Source organism: Podarcis liolepis (genome assembly GCF_965112155.1).
Source record: "Podarcis liolepis genome assembly, chromosome: 2".
NCBI classification, from domain to species: Eukaryota; Metazoa; Chordata; class Lepidosauria; order Squamata; family Lacertidae; genus Podarcis; species Podarcis liolepis.
In genome coordinates, this window is record NC_139555.1 from 3,352,608 (window position 1) to 3,369,465 (window position 16,858).

The 16,858-nt window shown below is 43.8% G+C and overlaps 1 protein-coding gene and 1 long non-coding RNA gene across 4 annotated transcripts in view; one reads left to right on the top strand and one right to left on the bottom strand.

Annotated features, from left to right (window-relative positions):
- Positions 1–16,858, top strand: part of LRP1 (LDL receptor related protein 1) — a 326,669-nt gene that overhangs the window by 24,615 nt on the left and 285,196 nt on the right. For 2 of the 3 annotated variants that reach the window (XM_083486061.1, XM_083486060.1), the window contains exon 2: positions 11,519–11,644. In XM_083486061.1, coding sequence (XP_083342187.1) covers positions 11,519–11,644 — 126 coding nt within the window. The remainder of the gene's footprint in view (positions 1–11,518; positions 11,645–16,858) is intronic. The other variant, XM_083486059.1, reaches the window with a different exon arrangement.
- LOC310700264 lies at positions 153–3,463 on the bottom strand. The gene is made up of 2 exons (XR_014522545.1): positions 2,707–3,463; positions 153–413 (listed from the first exon to the last, which is right to left on the bottom strand). It is a non-coding gene; the product is annotated as an uncharacterized lncRNA (long non-coding RNA).

Genomic DNA, 16,858 nt, shown 5'->3' on the forward strand with positions numbered 1-16,858 from the left:
TGCTGCTAAACATGAAAGGCATGCCAGGATGAAGCTGTTTATTTGCCCTCTTCTACTTAGGCTTTTTCCACTCCTGCCTTCTAAAATGGCTGCCCAAGCCCTGATGGGAAATAGAGGGAAAGAAATCAAGGGAAGAAGGAAATGAAGATTCCTTTTGTCCAGGGATGATTGTCAGGCAGTCTGTAGGCCAGTTCCAGTGGCTACTTTATCAGGCCTCCATATTCCTGCAGTTGGAGGAAATGTGGTGAATGGAGGATCACTTCCCAGGCCGCCGCACTGTTTCTGTGGCTTCTTCCTCCCTTTCCAAGCTGGGGATGTTTGGATTTGGCAGGGGTATTGTCAGCAGACTGGAGTCTGAAAGATTCCTGGCTGTACAATTGCCTGGTCAAATTCTTAGTTTGATTCTGTTTTAGCTAGGTGGGATTTTTAAGAGGTGGGATAGAAATTCAAGAAATAAATTAATCGTGTCTCTCTCCCCCCCCCCAATTCTTTTTTCATCCTCAGCTAGATGATCACAGTACTCATTCTTTTATTGTACCATGTCTCCTCTTCAGCTCCAAACAGTCATTCTTAACTGGTCCTATGGTGGACAGTGTGAGTCCCCCCCCCCTTTGACTTTATGTATCAAATCTCACAGCAATCTCGTTTTTGGAGTGGGCATCTGTTTTGAGTGTTCTGTTGCTAAATAGTTCCCCTCCCCCTTGCAATCTCCTACTGCTTGCATCAGACTTGTACCTTTGCAAGGCATTTAACTTTGTGCATTCTGCCGTTTATTATTTTTAACACCAGCAGCAACCCTCCATCCTCCTCTAAAAATTCTGCTTGCCATAATTTGGCTGCTTTGTTGGGAGAGGAGTTTAATTCCCACCCCCTACAATTTGGTAAAAGCTGAATACATAATTATTTACAGACCAAGTTTATGGTTCTTGTTTTTCCTGTTGATTTGCCTTTTTCAGCTACTTACGTCTAATACCACTTTGGCAGAGCACACAGTGCAACAGCAAATACTTTCTGCATTACAGCTAAGCTAAAAATTCTTGTTTTTGTCCTGTCTGCCTTTAAAGAAAAGTGGGGCATGATGAAACTGCTTTCTAGAGCTGTTCTGCTGAGTCTTGCTTCAGTGCATAAGGAACTATTTTCCAGTGTTCCTGGCTGTCATATATGCTCAATATAGAATAGAATAGAATAGAATAGAATTTTACTTACCTTTTTTGCCAAAGAAGTTAACAACAGTAACAGACAAGTTGCAGTCTTGCAAACTCTTGAATCCTTTCCTAACTTCAAATCAGTAGTGTCACTCACAACCTCAAAAACTGCTTAAGAGTACAATCCTGTGGCTTTCTACTTAGAAACAAGTCTCACTGAGTACAATGGGGCTTGCCCTAGATAAGTGTCTATAGAATGCAGGGCTAAGACTTTCTAACATAGAAAGCAGAAAGCAGAGCTTTAATTTGGTTCAGGGATGTGTGCATTGCTTCACATTGAAAGGGGAAGTTAATTGAGTTTAAACTTGACAAATCAATTAATGCAGCTAAATGATGTCACTATGCCAAAATTAAACAAAAGTGACAAGTTCTAAACCTAATTATTGTTGATGCTATTGGATGAGAATTGTTGCAGTGCTCACATACATATTATGGTATGGTGACTATTAACTTAAAATACAACTTTCTTGTGTAAATAGGTGTCAGATAACAACTATCCCTAGGTGTAGGTGCCCCCTGGATCTGAGATGGGGAATCCGTGGCCTTCCATTTGTTACTGGATTCCAACTCCCATCAGCCTCAGCCAATCTGGTCAGTGATCAACTGTTCTATGAATGCTAAAGGACTGATCACGTTGACCATACATTTTCCTTGCATGCCATAGTGAAACAACAGAACCATTGTATTGTTTATTTTTTATTGTTTATAGATCACCTCTTAGGACAGAGCCCTTCCAAGGTAACTTTCAACAATCTAGAACAATATTTAAGATGCAGCCAATTTAAAATCAGAAAACACATTCACTGATAAATGACAGAATAATTAGGACCACAGGAAGCTGTCTTATACTGAGTCAGACCATTGGTCTAACTGTATTGTCTATACAGTGGTACCTCAGGTTAAGTACTTAATTGGTTCAGGAAGTCCGTACTTAACCTGAAGCGTTCTTAACCTGAAGCACACTTTCTCATTGAAAGTAATGGAAATGTGGATTGATCCGTTCCAGATGATGAAAAACACCCCCTAAAACAGCAATTCAACACAAATTTTACTATTTTACTGTCTAACGAGACCATTGATCCATAAAATGAACTCAATAATCAATATACTGTACTATAAAATAAATAAGACAGTATTGTAGATGAAAAAATCAACTTTTATTTTTTTCTTACATGCACTGATGATTGTTTGGATGGGGGGCTTTTATCCATTTTTGCAGTCGCACAGTCAACCAATAGCTGAACCCCAAACCCCACACAATCCCTAAAACAATGTCAGAAGGCAGAGTCCCCCAGAAGTCCCCCAAACGAAGGAGCAAAGCAGAGGCAAAGGCACAGGGCAGACACACATAAACAAATCCCCAAATCCCTTGCAGAATCCCAAAATTTTACACTCTCCCCCTCCCACAGGGTAGTTGGGCTTACCTGGCTAGGTGCCACCCATCTTGCTACGGCTGGGGGTGGGGCAAGGGTTGGTAAAGGGCTTTTCGGTCCAGGCTCACCTTCGTTTTCTTAACAGCTTCACTGCTCTTGGTCTTCGTTAGGGAAGTGTTCCTTACCTATCTTTGGGGCTGGGATGCGACCTGCTGGGCATCCTGCGGATGTCGGGGCCTGGCTCCAGGCAGTTGTGAAGGCCTTGGAGAGCTCTCGCGGTTGGAGCCCAGTTGTGGAGCCTCCACAGGCCCCACGGATGTCTGGGCTTGGCTCCGGCCAGCAGCGAGGCTTCCAAGAGCTTGGAACACTCACTTCTGGGTTAAAACTGTTCGCAACCCAAAAAAACGTAACCCGAGGCGTTCATAACCAGAGGTACCACTGTGCCAGCCTTTATCATCCTTGGGTTCCCAGGTACTTTTGAACTACAACTCCCGCCACCCCTGACCTCTACCCTTGCTGTCTAGGAATGATGGGACATGTAGTCCAACAACATCTGGGAACCCAAGGTTGAGAAAGGCTGGTCTGTACTGACTGTCAGTAGTTCTCCAGGGTTTCAGACAGGAGGTATTCCTGGCTCTATGTGGAGATGCCATGGAAAGAACCTGAGACCATCTGCATGCAAAGTGGATGCTCTTCTGCTGACCCACAGCCATTGACAGTAACCAGTAAAAGACATTGAAATACTCAGCTCAGTGTTGACTATTAAGTATGTATGTGGGATTGCTCACTGTGAAAGTACTGAGGCTGTGATAAACTATTCTTTAATATTCCTGAGAATCATGTAGGTTGGTGCTGCAGTCTTCAAAATGGTTCTTGTCATGCAAAGCTGGTGTTTTTGCTTCTTTGGGGGGGAAGGGGGGAACTGGCTTGAATGTTCTCTAGAGCAGGTGTGGGAAACTGAGGGGCTGTGCAATTTTTGCAGATCGAGCCAGACCCATTCTTCGGTGTGCCAAGCAGATGAGCACAATTAGCAATACCCCCCCCTTTTTTTTTGGTATACAACCCCAGAGCAAAACAAGTCTGGCAATTCCAGCAAGTGGAGAAGTCAACTTCAGTCAAAAGGACTGATTTGAGAAGTTGCAGTTTCCTTTTTGGAAGCTGTAGATGGAAGCTTCTGTAGAACATGCTGGATAGTAGCAGCCCAGTTTTGCTGCTCTGTGCTTGACTCCTGCCCCCTTGTTTTATTATGGCCTGCTAGGAAAATTGTTGTTTTAACGTGTCCAATAGCTCTTTGAAGCCCATCAATCTAGTCCATTTACTTAATTCCATGCAGGGCTTTGTTCCCCGAGCGCTGTTTTAGACATCTGAGATTGGCTTAGTGAATAACGAGTTTGGATAATGGATTTGAACAGCAGCTTATTGTGTCTGGTGGAACAGTCAAACAAGTGTATCTTTTTGCCTCTTTTCATTTGGTGGCAAGTGGGCTTGTGCCAAGAACAGTTGTAGCGTTCTACCTGTTAACAAATCCCTCTTAGGGTTACTGGTGCCTAATGAAGCTGTGCTGATTATAATGATGAATAACTCAAAGCCAGGATTTATCTTCCCTTACCACACCCCATGGCCCATTTTGTTTTAGTTTAGGTTCTCAGGCATTTTAGAGCATCGAGGCTGTAAAATGTATTAGACTTCCAGAGAAGGCAGTTTCTTAGTGCTTTGGGGGGAAAGCGCCTGGTTCTGTGATTGTTCAACAAACAAACAGACACCCCACAGATTCAGGGTTACTGTGAGGAAGGGATGAAATGGAAATATGAGAGAGAGCTTTTGCCCAGTTGAAAAGCTTCAGCTATCCAAGCTTGATTGATGACATGAGAAGGCTTTTTCTGTTTTCCTGACTAATAATTCCTGCCTTTTATGTGATCTCTCACACAATATAATTTTACTGCTGGAAACCTAGTGGAAATTTAGTGCTCATTTCCATGCTAATTGCTTCCAGGAAAAAAAATTCATTTGCAACCCAATTTACTTGGGAAAACATGGGAATTTTGCACTGTAATTTTTCATGTAATGAAATTTAGGGCGGCATCCCAGTGTACAGTTCTTTCCTGCCTTTTGAAATTTAGCATGATGTGGCAGTCTATCGATCAGAAAGCCACAGTTCCATAACACAGCAGGCACTGCAGTGTAAAAGAAATGTTAGAAATCAGGACAGAAGTGCTAGCATTATAACAACAACAACAACCTAACACAATAAATTCCACATCTGAATGCAGTCGTAGACTCCTTGAGGAAAGGGCTGGCCTAGGCCATTTGAGAAGCCATATTGGCCCTATATTGTAAGGCTTAAGAGGCAGCTTTTTTGAACTGCCTAAAAAAGTTGAAGGGCACAATGAAAAGATAAGTGGAGTGAATTGGGACCCCCCTTTTAAGGCCCTTATCAGGATTGTTTGCTCAATGCAGAAGCCCCTGCTATGCCACCTGACATCTGCAGGCAGGCTTTAGGTTTTTGGATTGAATTACTTGAAGCATCAGGAATGTTTCAAGCCCTGAAAATAGAAGTGCCTTTCCCAAGGTTCCTACTGCTTTCCTGGCAGTCTGTTTAGTCTCAGGGATCAAAAGTTCTTGCAATAACAAGGGAATGTATCTTTGTCTCCCCTCAATGTGACAAATGTGGCCATGCTAAGTAGCAAAAAAAAATAGGTGTGAGGAACCTTTGGCCCTCCAGATGTTGCTGAACTACCGCTCCCAGCAGCCCTGGCGGCAGGACCAGGAATTATGGGAGTTGCCGCAGGATCCCCACACCTGCGAGAGATAATGTACTTGTCGTTCTGTGTGAGGAATCTCCTCAGTTCCAGCACAGCCATTTAATTTCCCTCAATTTTTCTTTTGAGGGGAGTGGGGACTTGCAGTCGAATGGTGGATTTTTTAAAAAGTTAAGTCATCTTTAAGAATCAATTTTGCTAGTGGTTGACGGGTGGGGAGGAAAGGAGACTTGAAACCTTGTTGTGGAGTGACAAAGATGAAAAAAAAGGTGCTTACTCTTCCACCTTGCAGTAGAAATAGCAGCTTATTTCTACTTTTTTGTGCTCTGCCCACAAAAGGTATGTGGGTGTAACTTTGGACTCCTGGAAAAAACGAGTGTAACTTAGGGCTCCTGGGAAGAGCTAAAGGCAGGTTGATTTTGGGCTCTTGTCCGTATGAAGTACCTTGTCCTTCTCCCACCTACTTTAATTTTCCTTATCCTTTTGGGGCATAAATCCTGTCTCAGGACTCATGTCCAGAGGTTCCTAGTATCCTCCAAACTCATTTTCTTTTGTTTCACTTTACTTTTTTATTGTTTAGAAAAGGAAGCACTCCATTTTAAATTGCTTCCTGAGAGTGCTGGCTGTCCCAAAGGCTCTGTGCTCCTGCTACAGGATGTGAAAAGCCTGAATATCTTTGCGTTTGGAGGCAAGCGCCTTACTTTGTTCTAGCTCCCAAACTTCCTCGAGCATCAGAGTATAATAACTATGGGTGATATTCAACTAAGTTTTACTCGCTGAAATGAATTAGCATGACTTAGGTCCATTAATTTTAATTGGTCTACTCTGGGTAAACCTTATAGTTGTATATCCCTCCAATACGTTATTACTTTGATCAACTAATTCCATGGTAGCCAGTGCTTCCATACTACATGGACTTGAGTAAGAGGCTTTTTTGCATTTCTTATACATTGTGCCTTAGAAGTGTATATAGATGTGAGTGGCTCTTATATAATTGTAGAATTGTAGAGTTGAAATAAATGTCATTGACTTTTTTTTTAGTATCCAAATGATCCAAACTCAAACTTGTTATGTTGCCCATAGGGCAAATACTAACTTTTGATTCAATATTTGTATTCTGCTTTCTGAACTGTGTCGAGCTCAAATATTATTTATTTATTTATTTATTTATTATGCCCCGCCCCTCTGGCTGGGTTTCCCCAGCTACTCTGGGCAGCTCCCAGCCGAATGTTAAAAACACCATACAGCATTAAACATTAAAAACTTCCCTAGTATAGCAGCTTTTAAAAGTAGCAAACTTTTCTATCAATCTAATCATCTCAAAACCACAATGACATATAAATGAATACACTTGGGGTGTGTGGGGTTCAAATGGCAGGGACAAGCTGTTGTTTTTAAGCCTCTCTTTGTCTTTTTTGCCTGCCCCCCACCCCCAACCAACTCCATGGCTGATTTAAATTGTAAGTATCCTGTAAATATCCTATTTTTAATTTGTGTGTGTGTGTCATGTCTAGTCTAACCTTGGTAGACTACTTGGTTTTGGCCAACCCTGTGTATTTTTCTGCTTGTGGGATGAATTTTTCATCTCTGGGTCAGTGCATTTCTTGAACACATTAAGCTGCCTTGTGCCAGCTCAGATCATTGGTCCACCTAGCTTAGTGTTATATTCTGTATAGGCTGGCAGCAGCTTTCCAGGATTTCGGAGAGAAGACTTTGCATTCTTACCTGGAGATGGGAGGGATTGAACCTGGGGCCTTGGCACTGAGCCATGGCCTGTTCCTGAAAACACAGTGTACAGGCTGTCCTGCTCCAGTCCAGGCATGTCATTAATAACTGTTTCTAATGCTACTTGTGGTGTCTGTGCTACTCAGTGGCCATCCATTATGGCTCTACTACATTACATACCCATCTTAATTGTAGTTCACCCTCTATAAGGGACACATTATGTGCATTGCTTCGGGAAATTCCCTGTATTCAGGCACATTTGCGCTGCAGTGCATAAATCAGCAAAGTAGTCTCTCTTTTTCCTTAAGTTGTCATCTGTTACACTAAAGACATTTTAAAGATTTTTATATTCAATGGAAGTGATTTCATCAGATCATTATGATTCCTTCCTCACACATTAAACTTTGTGATTGATGTATTTTGTCTCTGTGTGCGTGTATCATCATCATCATCATCATTATGTTTGAGATGGAAGATAAATACTTACTAAAAAACAAACAAATGCTGCCTTAAACCCTAAACTAGGCCTAGTTTTCTCCAGCCAGGCGATTCTGTTTTTAGACAAGCAGGTAATTGGTCTCATAGCAGAATAGTGCTGGTGTGAATGCCAAGAACGATAGGGTAATGTCTGACTTCTGTGTTCCAGACCAGACATAACTGTACCAGATCTCTCTTTAATCATTTTTACTAGTTATAAACAGATGGGACATTTCATGGTGCCAAATAATTCTTTCTCTTTTTCAAATGGTTGCTAAAGTGTTGTTGTTGTTGTTGAACAAAACAGAAGTTTATTTCCCTTCTCACAGGTATGAAATTCTTGTTTAGGGGAAATGTGGTTGATTTGCTCCTGTTTTTAAACTTAGTGCTTCAGGTCTGATTCTTCTGTTCATTTTTGGATCAGCTGATCACCTCACTAGATGAATTTAGTGATCATTTTCATACAATGCATATTTTCTTATGGCTTAACGGTCTAAGGACAGGAGAGCAGACCAGAAACCCAGGTGGGCTCCAATACTGGAAGTGGATAGGAAAAAATATATATTTTGGGAGGTAAACTGCTAGGCGGCAGGCGGCTCTGCACACCTCACCTCTACAACTGTTTTTACTGTTTAAATCAAACCAGAGGCTCACGGACATTTGAAAAGGGGCTCATTGGGGTTTGCTTTGCGAGAGAGGCTTGGTGGATGTGATTGTCAAAGTTATTTTCCTTGATCTTGGGAAGGAAGTTCCCCGAGATAGATAGGTAAATTGGTCATTCCGCTTGGTCCTGGTTAGGCTTCATCTGGAGAACTCTGGTGTGGTATTCAATGGAAGTTTTACTCACAGCAGACCTATTGAAATTAATGGACCTGACTTAGTCAAGTTCATTCATTTCTGAGTAAATCTTAGCTGAATACCTCCCTCTGTTCAGTTTTGGGCCTTGTCCATTTAAAGACTGTAGAGATAGATTGTTGGAGGAGGTGTGACAGGAAAGCAACAAAGGTAATAAAAAGGTTGAAATGTGAGAGCCTTGAATGAAGAGGAAAGCGGGGGGGGGGCATGGGCATGTTCAGACCTGAGGAGGAGAAATAGTAGTTTTCAAATGGGCTTAAGCTACAGGAAGGAAGATTGAAGCTAAGTATTAGGGAAAGTCTTTCTGACTATGAGATTATGCTGGGGAGCATTTTCTCAAGGTTGGTTTTAAAAGCTTTAACAATTGAAGAGTTTAAAGAGAAGCGGGAGAAATACCTGCTTGGGATGATTAAGTTATGGCTAATCTAGCTTCAGTGCAGCAGGAGCCAGCAACTAGATCACAGGTTTTCAGACTTTGCCCTAGTGAGCCAAGTTTTGATCCTTTCCAGTGTTACTGGAGACAAAGTGAATACAGTACATGGATCAGCTAGTGGCAGAAAGGTTGAGTGGCCATTTGTCATGTATGATCTAGCTGAGATTTCTGCATTGCAGGGGGTCGGATTAGATGACTTTCAGGTTCCTTCCAGCTCTACAATTCTATGATTCTGTGATCTGTGTCCTGGTAAACCATACATAATGCAGAATGAGGTGGTAGAGTTGTGGACTGTACTATTTCTGGTCACAGAGGTTGTGAATATTCAGAGTATGTGTAAATCTCCCTGCTTGTGATAAATTAGCACATCAAAGAGAGAGGAGGAGCTGTTCTCAACCTTTCCTTAAGTTATATTCCTTAAGATATACTGTATACAAGCAGGTTTTTTTGAGGGAGCAGGAATAAGAGAGGTTGCACCTGACACCTCTCCCTAACGTTCTAGTTTTCTTCTTTCATTGAGCTTTTTTGTTAAGATAATATTCAAAAATGTTATCCCCTCACATTCAGTCTGTAAGCTAGCCCTATTAATTTCAGTAGCTCTATTCTGAACCGGTATGCCATACTGCCACCTCCCCTCCTGTATTACAAATTCATATGACCCTTTTACGATCACCAGAGTGCCTTCCAGGAAGGTGCCTGATGATTGTAAAAAGGTTGTGCCAGAGCAGAGGCACTTTGGCACGACCCTTTTATGATAGTCAGGCAAGTTCTTGGAGGGTGCTTTGCCAGTAGTCAAAGGGTTGCACCAAAGTGTGGGATATAAAGGTAGAGCAGTCAAGTCCAACATTTCCTGTTTGCTAGAATGGGCACACAGAGCTTCAAACAGTCAAACCTGTGGGAGCCACCTCCCTCTGCGTGTGACCAGGTAGATGGGCACGACCCAAATAAAAGGGCTGGGCGCTCAGCCATCTGTCTCTCTCACTCTCTTGGCTCTTCGCCTTCTCTTCACCTGCACATGGTTCATCCTTAACAAAGGATGTAGGCCCATGTTCAATTTAATCTTCAAATGTACCTGTAACTGCAACTTAAGCCTGCCTTCAGATTGCTGCTGAATGTTGTGGGGTGTAAGGGACAGTGATTACATGCTCAATGCCCTCCTTTTCTAGGAGAGATTGTTTATGATCGCCAGGCAAGATCTTGGAGGGCGCTTTGCCAGTAGTCAAAGGGTTGTGCCAAAGCACCTCTGGGAGGCTGTGCCTGCCGCCCCGGGAAGCGGTGAGGAGGCAGCGCCAGGCAAAGCTGTGAGGTGGGGAGCAAGCGAGTGGGCGGGATGGGTGGGGGTGGGGGTGGGGGCGTAAGCAGGCAAGCAGCAGCAGGCGCAGTGCCTACCAGCACCCTTTCCCCAAGAAATAAAGCACTGATTCTGAATAAAACCAGAATATGCCCCCTGCATGTGTAGAGCAAGCCAAAGCGAGGTAACAGCCCCATGGGCTCGTGAGGGGGAAAATCTAAGTGGCCTCCTTGACAATTGTCTAATAAAATGGACTGCTTTGTTTCCTGATGGCCTAGTCAAGACAGATACAATCAGGGCTGAGGAGAGCTGTGTCAGTATGCCTGCTGTGCCTTTTTAGAGAAGCTCTTGACACATTTGAGGACCAGGCATTTTCAGTATGAGGTCATTTAGTTGACTGCCTCTCCACCCCAATCCACTCAAAAATAGTTTTTTAATTTGACTAGAACTCTTAATTATTCAAAGCACTGGGCTAGAATAGCCTTTTAGTCCTGAATGTGATGTGGATTCAGATTTCTGATCACCAGAGTATGGCTTGGCATTCAAGAGTGTCCTGTGGGCTGCTGAACTGTCTTTGGGGTGATGGTGAGCCTCAGACATTGTAGGCTGCAAACAACTTCCCCTGATGGCCGTGAGATTCGAGGAGAGGTGGTGGGCCAAGCTTGAAGCCCTTTCACGTGTACGATTATCAGAGGTTTGAAGGACAAGGTTCCTGCATTTCTGATAGTTTTACAGAATAGGGTTTTTTTATAAGTGCAGTTTGTTCTCCAGGGATGAGAAAAGCTGTGCCTTCTGCAATTTGCTCTTCTACTATACATCTGGGAAATGTACAGGAATCTTATTCTCGTTTGCATATGTTTACCCTAGATACTATTTGATGTGGCGCATAAACATATTGTATCTCCAAAATAAGTGAAATGTCTATTTATCCCTGATGGTTTTGATCTCTGATAGTTGGAAACAATAGCTTGGCCTTAGTGAAGCTTGCAAGTTATGAGAGTACAGCTGCTGCTTCTTCCCCACCCCTGTAATACGCCTTCATATCACCAGTAAAACAAAAACTAAAGGGTGCTGAGATCAATGGACCACTTTAGCAAACGGGAAGGGGCTGTGGAGGCAAAACTGTGTGCAAGCCAATGCTTACAGGGAATATGGGAAACAGGAAGTCTTGTTCTGTTAAGAGATCATTTGACCCTGGTGCACTTTCTGCCTGATTTTCATAGCACTCTCTGTATAACTTCCAATATTTAACACACTCAGAATGCCTGACAGATTGCAGATTTGTGAATATATATACATTCCGGTCTAAGCTTTCTAAATGAAGGGGAGGGATGCTTGTAAAGGGAGTTGGGGAGGAAAGAAAAACACAACAAGAAAAAGTGACCCTATTATTTCTTTAGTAGAAGACTCCTTCAAAGCAAAACCTCCCAATTCCCCGCGTGCGGAGTGGGTGCTGCAGCCTAGACCTACACCGCCCAAAGGGAGAGACCTGAACGCTTGGAACCGACTCAAGGACCAGTCTTTTGGTAGGAAAAAAACATTTTGCACGGATGGCCAGTCACGGTCAGCAGAGCAGAATGACTGCCACATTGTGTTCTCTTTCTGTCTCTCTCTCGTCTCTGTTTTCCCTGTCTCCCACTTCCATCGCAGATTACCCGCAAGCCTGATGTTCTCTGTATAAGCCTGATGTTCTGTATGCTCTTTGGGGACATGTGGGCGGGTGGGGGGAAGAGTCGGGGCTATTGACTTTACTGTATGTCATTTACTGATGTTGAGGACTTGTGGTACTGACATCAACAGATCCAGTTTTGAGTAACTTCTTCTATTTGCACAACTGCCTTGGAATGGGAGAGCCCTTCCTGCCTTCCTATCTGCATTTCCAGGTTTATCCCTGGAGTTGAACTTCCTAGATATTGTGAGTTAAAATGTTCCTGCTATAAGGGATGCTTTGAACTGCAAACTCTTATATAGCAGGTACAACAGCCGGCTTAGGGATGGGGAAACTCAAGCCTGCGGGCAAAAAATTGGATGTCTGGGCCTCTCTACCTTGGGACTCTCCCCAGGAGTATACCGTTTCCTCAGGTGACACACCTCACTAGGCCTGCTTTGCAGCCTCTTTGGGTGTTTCCCCCTGGCTGCAATGTGTCCTAGAACTCTGGCAGTGCTTCTTGCTTGCCTGGATGGAGGATAGGTAGGAGTTGTGTTGAAACTAGCCTGCTGTACAAAGGTGAAGGTCGCATTTGTGGCTCTCCTCACATTTGTCCCTGCCCTCACCTGCCACCGACATCTGGCCCTTGGAAGGGTGTCCAGAAAGGAAGGAGGTTCCTTGTCCTGCAGTTGGTTAACAGGGGTAGTTTGACTGTCCCATTGAGTTTGGCTGTCCCTGTGCTCAGAAATGAAGCTGCAAGTGACAGGCCTTAGAGGCATTTCCTGGTTTGTTTTTTCCCCAGCAAGCGAGAGAGTGCTTGTTTGTTGGTCGCCTTCATCCTCCTGCTCTGGATGCAAGACACCGCTGTGTGAGAGCTTTATTCATCAGAAATGCCTACTGCTTCCTTGCTTTCCTGCTTTGCTCCTGCCAAAAGCCAGTGGTACTGGAGCACAGTAGCTGAGTTTTTGAAAAGGCTGTGTCTGGGTTTATTTAGTTTGTAAATGGGAGAGTTGTTCTGAGTCCTAGAGTCCCTTCTCCCCCCGCCTGGGTGGCAGAGTAGAAGATTTAGCAAGGCCAGAATTTGCAAAATTTCCAGCATGTTTTATTTATTTGATTTTTGCAGGTTGCATTTATTTAGAGGAAAACCACACAAGATGTCTTGGCTAGGGGCTTATTGGTCACTGTTGCTGCTGTTGTTTAAATATGTTCAATGCTTCTTCCAGCTTTGCTTCCAGAGCTCATTTGAGTTTCAAGATACACTGCTGGTTCATTTTAAATAAATTCCTGAAGAATAACTTCACACATTGCAGAGCTATTAAGGGGATTTTTCTGGTTTCTGTTCCTCACTGTGGCAGCTAACTCTCTGCCTTTGTGCGGCTTTGGTGTGTTTCTCCATGACCCATGTGAAACCAAAGGCAGTTTTCCACCTTGCTTTGAAGGACATAGGTGTGTTGTCACAAGCACTTTAAAGAACCACGAAGTTGCTTTGTGGTTGTTGCTTTGGCATAGCCTACATGTGCCCAAGTGACTGGTGGATTTAGAAAACTGGGAAACTGCTTTAGCTTACAAGTCCTGCCTTTTATGCTCCAGTGGATGGAGAATTGGATGGAGACTTGTGGTTGGCTCTATCCCTTGGTCATGGTTTCTCTGAGTCATCATACACAAATTGTCTCTCTTGACTTGGATTTCTTGCTTGTAGGAGAGGAATAGCCATGGCCCACAGGTTGGTAATAAGGTTAGAGGGAGAAAGGAAATTATAGTATCCATCCTGATAACATCAAACTGGCAACATTAGATATAGGTGGCAACACAATTTTACCCAAAAAGGTTCTTAACGAACCATCCCTTTGGGGAACAGACAGGACGAAGCAGAATATATAAGTGCACACGCTCACAGTGTGACCTTATGACCTTCGACAGCTTCACCCTTGTCCTTTTAATTATCCCAGTGATTTTAAATTTGTTTTATACTGTGATGCCAATAAAGGTATTTGATTTGATTTAGGTGACTGTAGATGGAGTATCTTCTAATTGAATTACCTGCTTACGTTTCCACAAAGGAGAAAATAGTTGCTGTTCTTGATAATAGAAGGTGTGAAGTGAGGGCGCTCTTTGGGCATCATGGCATATATGACAGGAGTGAAAATGAACAGTCCCACCGCTGCTTAGGAAGCAAATGTGGGTAGTGGTGGAAATTTTCCAAAAGGCCCTTGTGCAAGGGAGTACATGTACCTCTTAGTCTTCCAGAACAACATGCCCTTGCTTCAGACCGAGGCACATGAGCATGGCCTGCCTTCAAGGTTGGCTCTGTGGCGTTTGGTACAAAGCAGGAGCAGACATCTGTTTGCCTTGAACAAAGCTGTGCAGAGTGTTCAGCCCAAGTGGCAATTTGCTCCAGAGTACATGGCCAGCAATGTTTCGTCAATGCGTAGAAGTGGTACAATTCTTCATAGTAAATTGATTTGTGTCAATGTCCATTATAGTCAAGGTAGGTAGTTTTAGGGACAGGGGTGGCGCTGTGGTCTAAACCACAGAGCCTAGGGCTTGCCGATCAGAAGGTTGGCAGTTTGAATCCCTGCGACGGGGTGAGCTCCCGTTGCTCGGTCCTTGCTCCTGCCAACCTAGCAGTTCGAAAGCACGTCAAAGTGTAAGTAGATAAATAGGTACCACTCCAGCGGGAAGGTAAATGGTGTTTCCGTGTGCTGCTCTGGTTCGTCAGAAGTGGCTTAGTCATGCCGGCCACATGACCTGGAAGCTGTACGCCGGCTCCCTCGGCCAATAAAGCAAAATGAGCGTTGCAACCCCAGAGTCGTTTGCGACTGGACCTAATGGTCAGGGGTTCCTTTACCTTTTAGGGAGTTTTAAGATTAAAAAAAAAATCATACCTGCTGAATGCTGTTGCCTTGCAATGTCATTCTGTTAGCTGTTCCTCCTCAGCACAAGTGGAAGTGGGCTGGATGGACCTGCTTAGTTTTATTATGCAATTTGTGTAGCTGATGGGACATGATCTGCGCCAGCAGTAACAACAAACCTTGGCTTGGAGTAGCAACTCCTGGGACACACAATAATTTCTCCTTCCTCTCTATTGCAGGACTTTTGCAGTTTGGGTGACACTTGGCTTTTATACACTGTGGGTCTGTTTACTGAGTCTTTTGGCTCCTTGGTTTTATCCCAGGCACCAGTCCTTGCATCTGAAATGCCTCATTCTTGCTTCAGCTGCTGCATAAGAATGATCTTCTCGTTGGCTGCGCCTGGGTAAAGGGATGGGCTGCCACAAAATGTGAAATGTAGGAGAATAGGAGAGGCCTCTGGGAGCTTTTTGCATAGGGCTTTTGCTCTTTTAGATGTTTTTGACATCAAACCAGACTAGTAGGACAGATTCATAGTTAAGACTTCACATCCTTTTATATTGAGGAAATATGACTATTTGGACACAACAATTCTGTACCAGTTCTCTCTTCTTCTCCCTGCTGTGCGCTGAAGATTGGGGGGAAAGGACTTTAAGGATGGGTTCCTGTCATAGGCATAGGCATGATTTTTGTTGGGGTGGGGGCAGGCTTTTGTTAGGGGAAGTAAAACCTCAGATTTGTATTTATTGATTTTGATGACGGGGGGGGGGGGCAGCTGCCCACCTTGGCTATGCCCATGGTTCCTGTTACAACAGTCTTTCCTGTGGTCCTGAACTGTGACCCTTGCATCATGCTAATTTACCCTGTGCTGTTCCTGAAGCAATTCAAGGGCAGGTCTAAGGGTTTTTAACAACCCTATTTTAACATATCCGTAACAAAGGGTTTAAAAATAAAATCAGAATTCTCCCAATTAAGGGAATGCAATGGAAGCCATTTGTGAAGGTGCAGCAACTGGAACTGTGCAGGATTGGATCTTTCTACTTAACAGCTGTTAAACAGGAGGATATGATCCTGTGTGGTGGTGCTCCTATGTTAGCAGCTTACCCCTGTGCAAGGGAAGTTGCTTGTGAAGGTTCAGCGCTGCACAGGATCAGATCCTCCTGCTTGATGGGATCTTATCCTGCTTCTCACTTCAGAGGGTGAGAAGTAAGTGTGGCCTAGTGGGAAAGGAAATCCCCCCCTTCTTTTGCAAAGAGGAAGCTGCCCATTAGTTTGCCCCATTTTTTGCATTTTTTCCTTGTTCTCACTCACCCCTGCCTCTCCCTCCTTCCTTCCTTCCTTCCTTCCTTCTTTCCTTCCTTCCTTCCTTCCTTCCTTCCTTCCTTCCCTTCCCTTCCCTTTCCTTTCCTTCCTTCCTTCCTTCCTTCCTTCCTTCCTTCCTTCCTTCCTTTCTTCCTTCCCTTCCTTCCTTCCTTCCTTCCTTCCTTCCTTCCTTCCTTCCTTCCTTCCACCCTGGGTGGATCTGGCCTGCTCAGCCCGATCTGTAGCAATCTGGGTATGTCTCAACCTGACTCAACCAAGGTCTGAATCCCCCCAAATAGGCCTGATTTGTCTTGGGGTCCAGGCCTCAGCCAAATCCAGTACACACCACTTCCCAGCCCAGCAGTGCCCTCCCCACCCACAACAGTGTTATGATTGTTTGGCAGGAATTATTATTATTATTATTATTATTATTATTATTATTATTATTATTGCTTTAAGTGTGTATCTGTATTGCATTAGTTGCCTAAAGACGTTGGCTAGGACGTGATGGGGGTTGTACAAACACTTTGTAAATTACAGGTCACTTCCCAGCTGGACTTTGGGAGGTGATCCCACGGTGGCATTTGGTGTAGGAGGCATTCCCTTCCCTTGTTCTCCTTCTTCTCCTCTCCATGGGTAGAGGGAAGAAAATAACATATTTTGGAAGATGGATCCTTCAGTATATTTACAGTACCATGTGACTTGTTTCTTCTTGCAGTTTGTTTTAGCCTTTGCTACCTTGTGTGCGTCATAAATTGATGAGAACTGTAGTTTGCAGCCAGTCCTGAAGCTCAGTTAAGCCCCAAAATGAGGATAATAGAGGCAAATCAATTTCATGAATGGAAGATTCAGGAAGTATTCAGAGAATCACAGAATTGTAGAGTTGAAAGGGATTATGAGGGTCATCTAGTCCAACCCCCCTGCATTGCAGGAATCTTTTG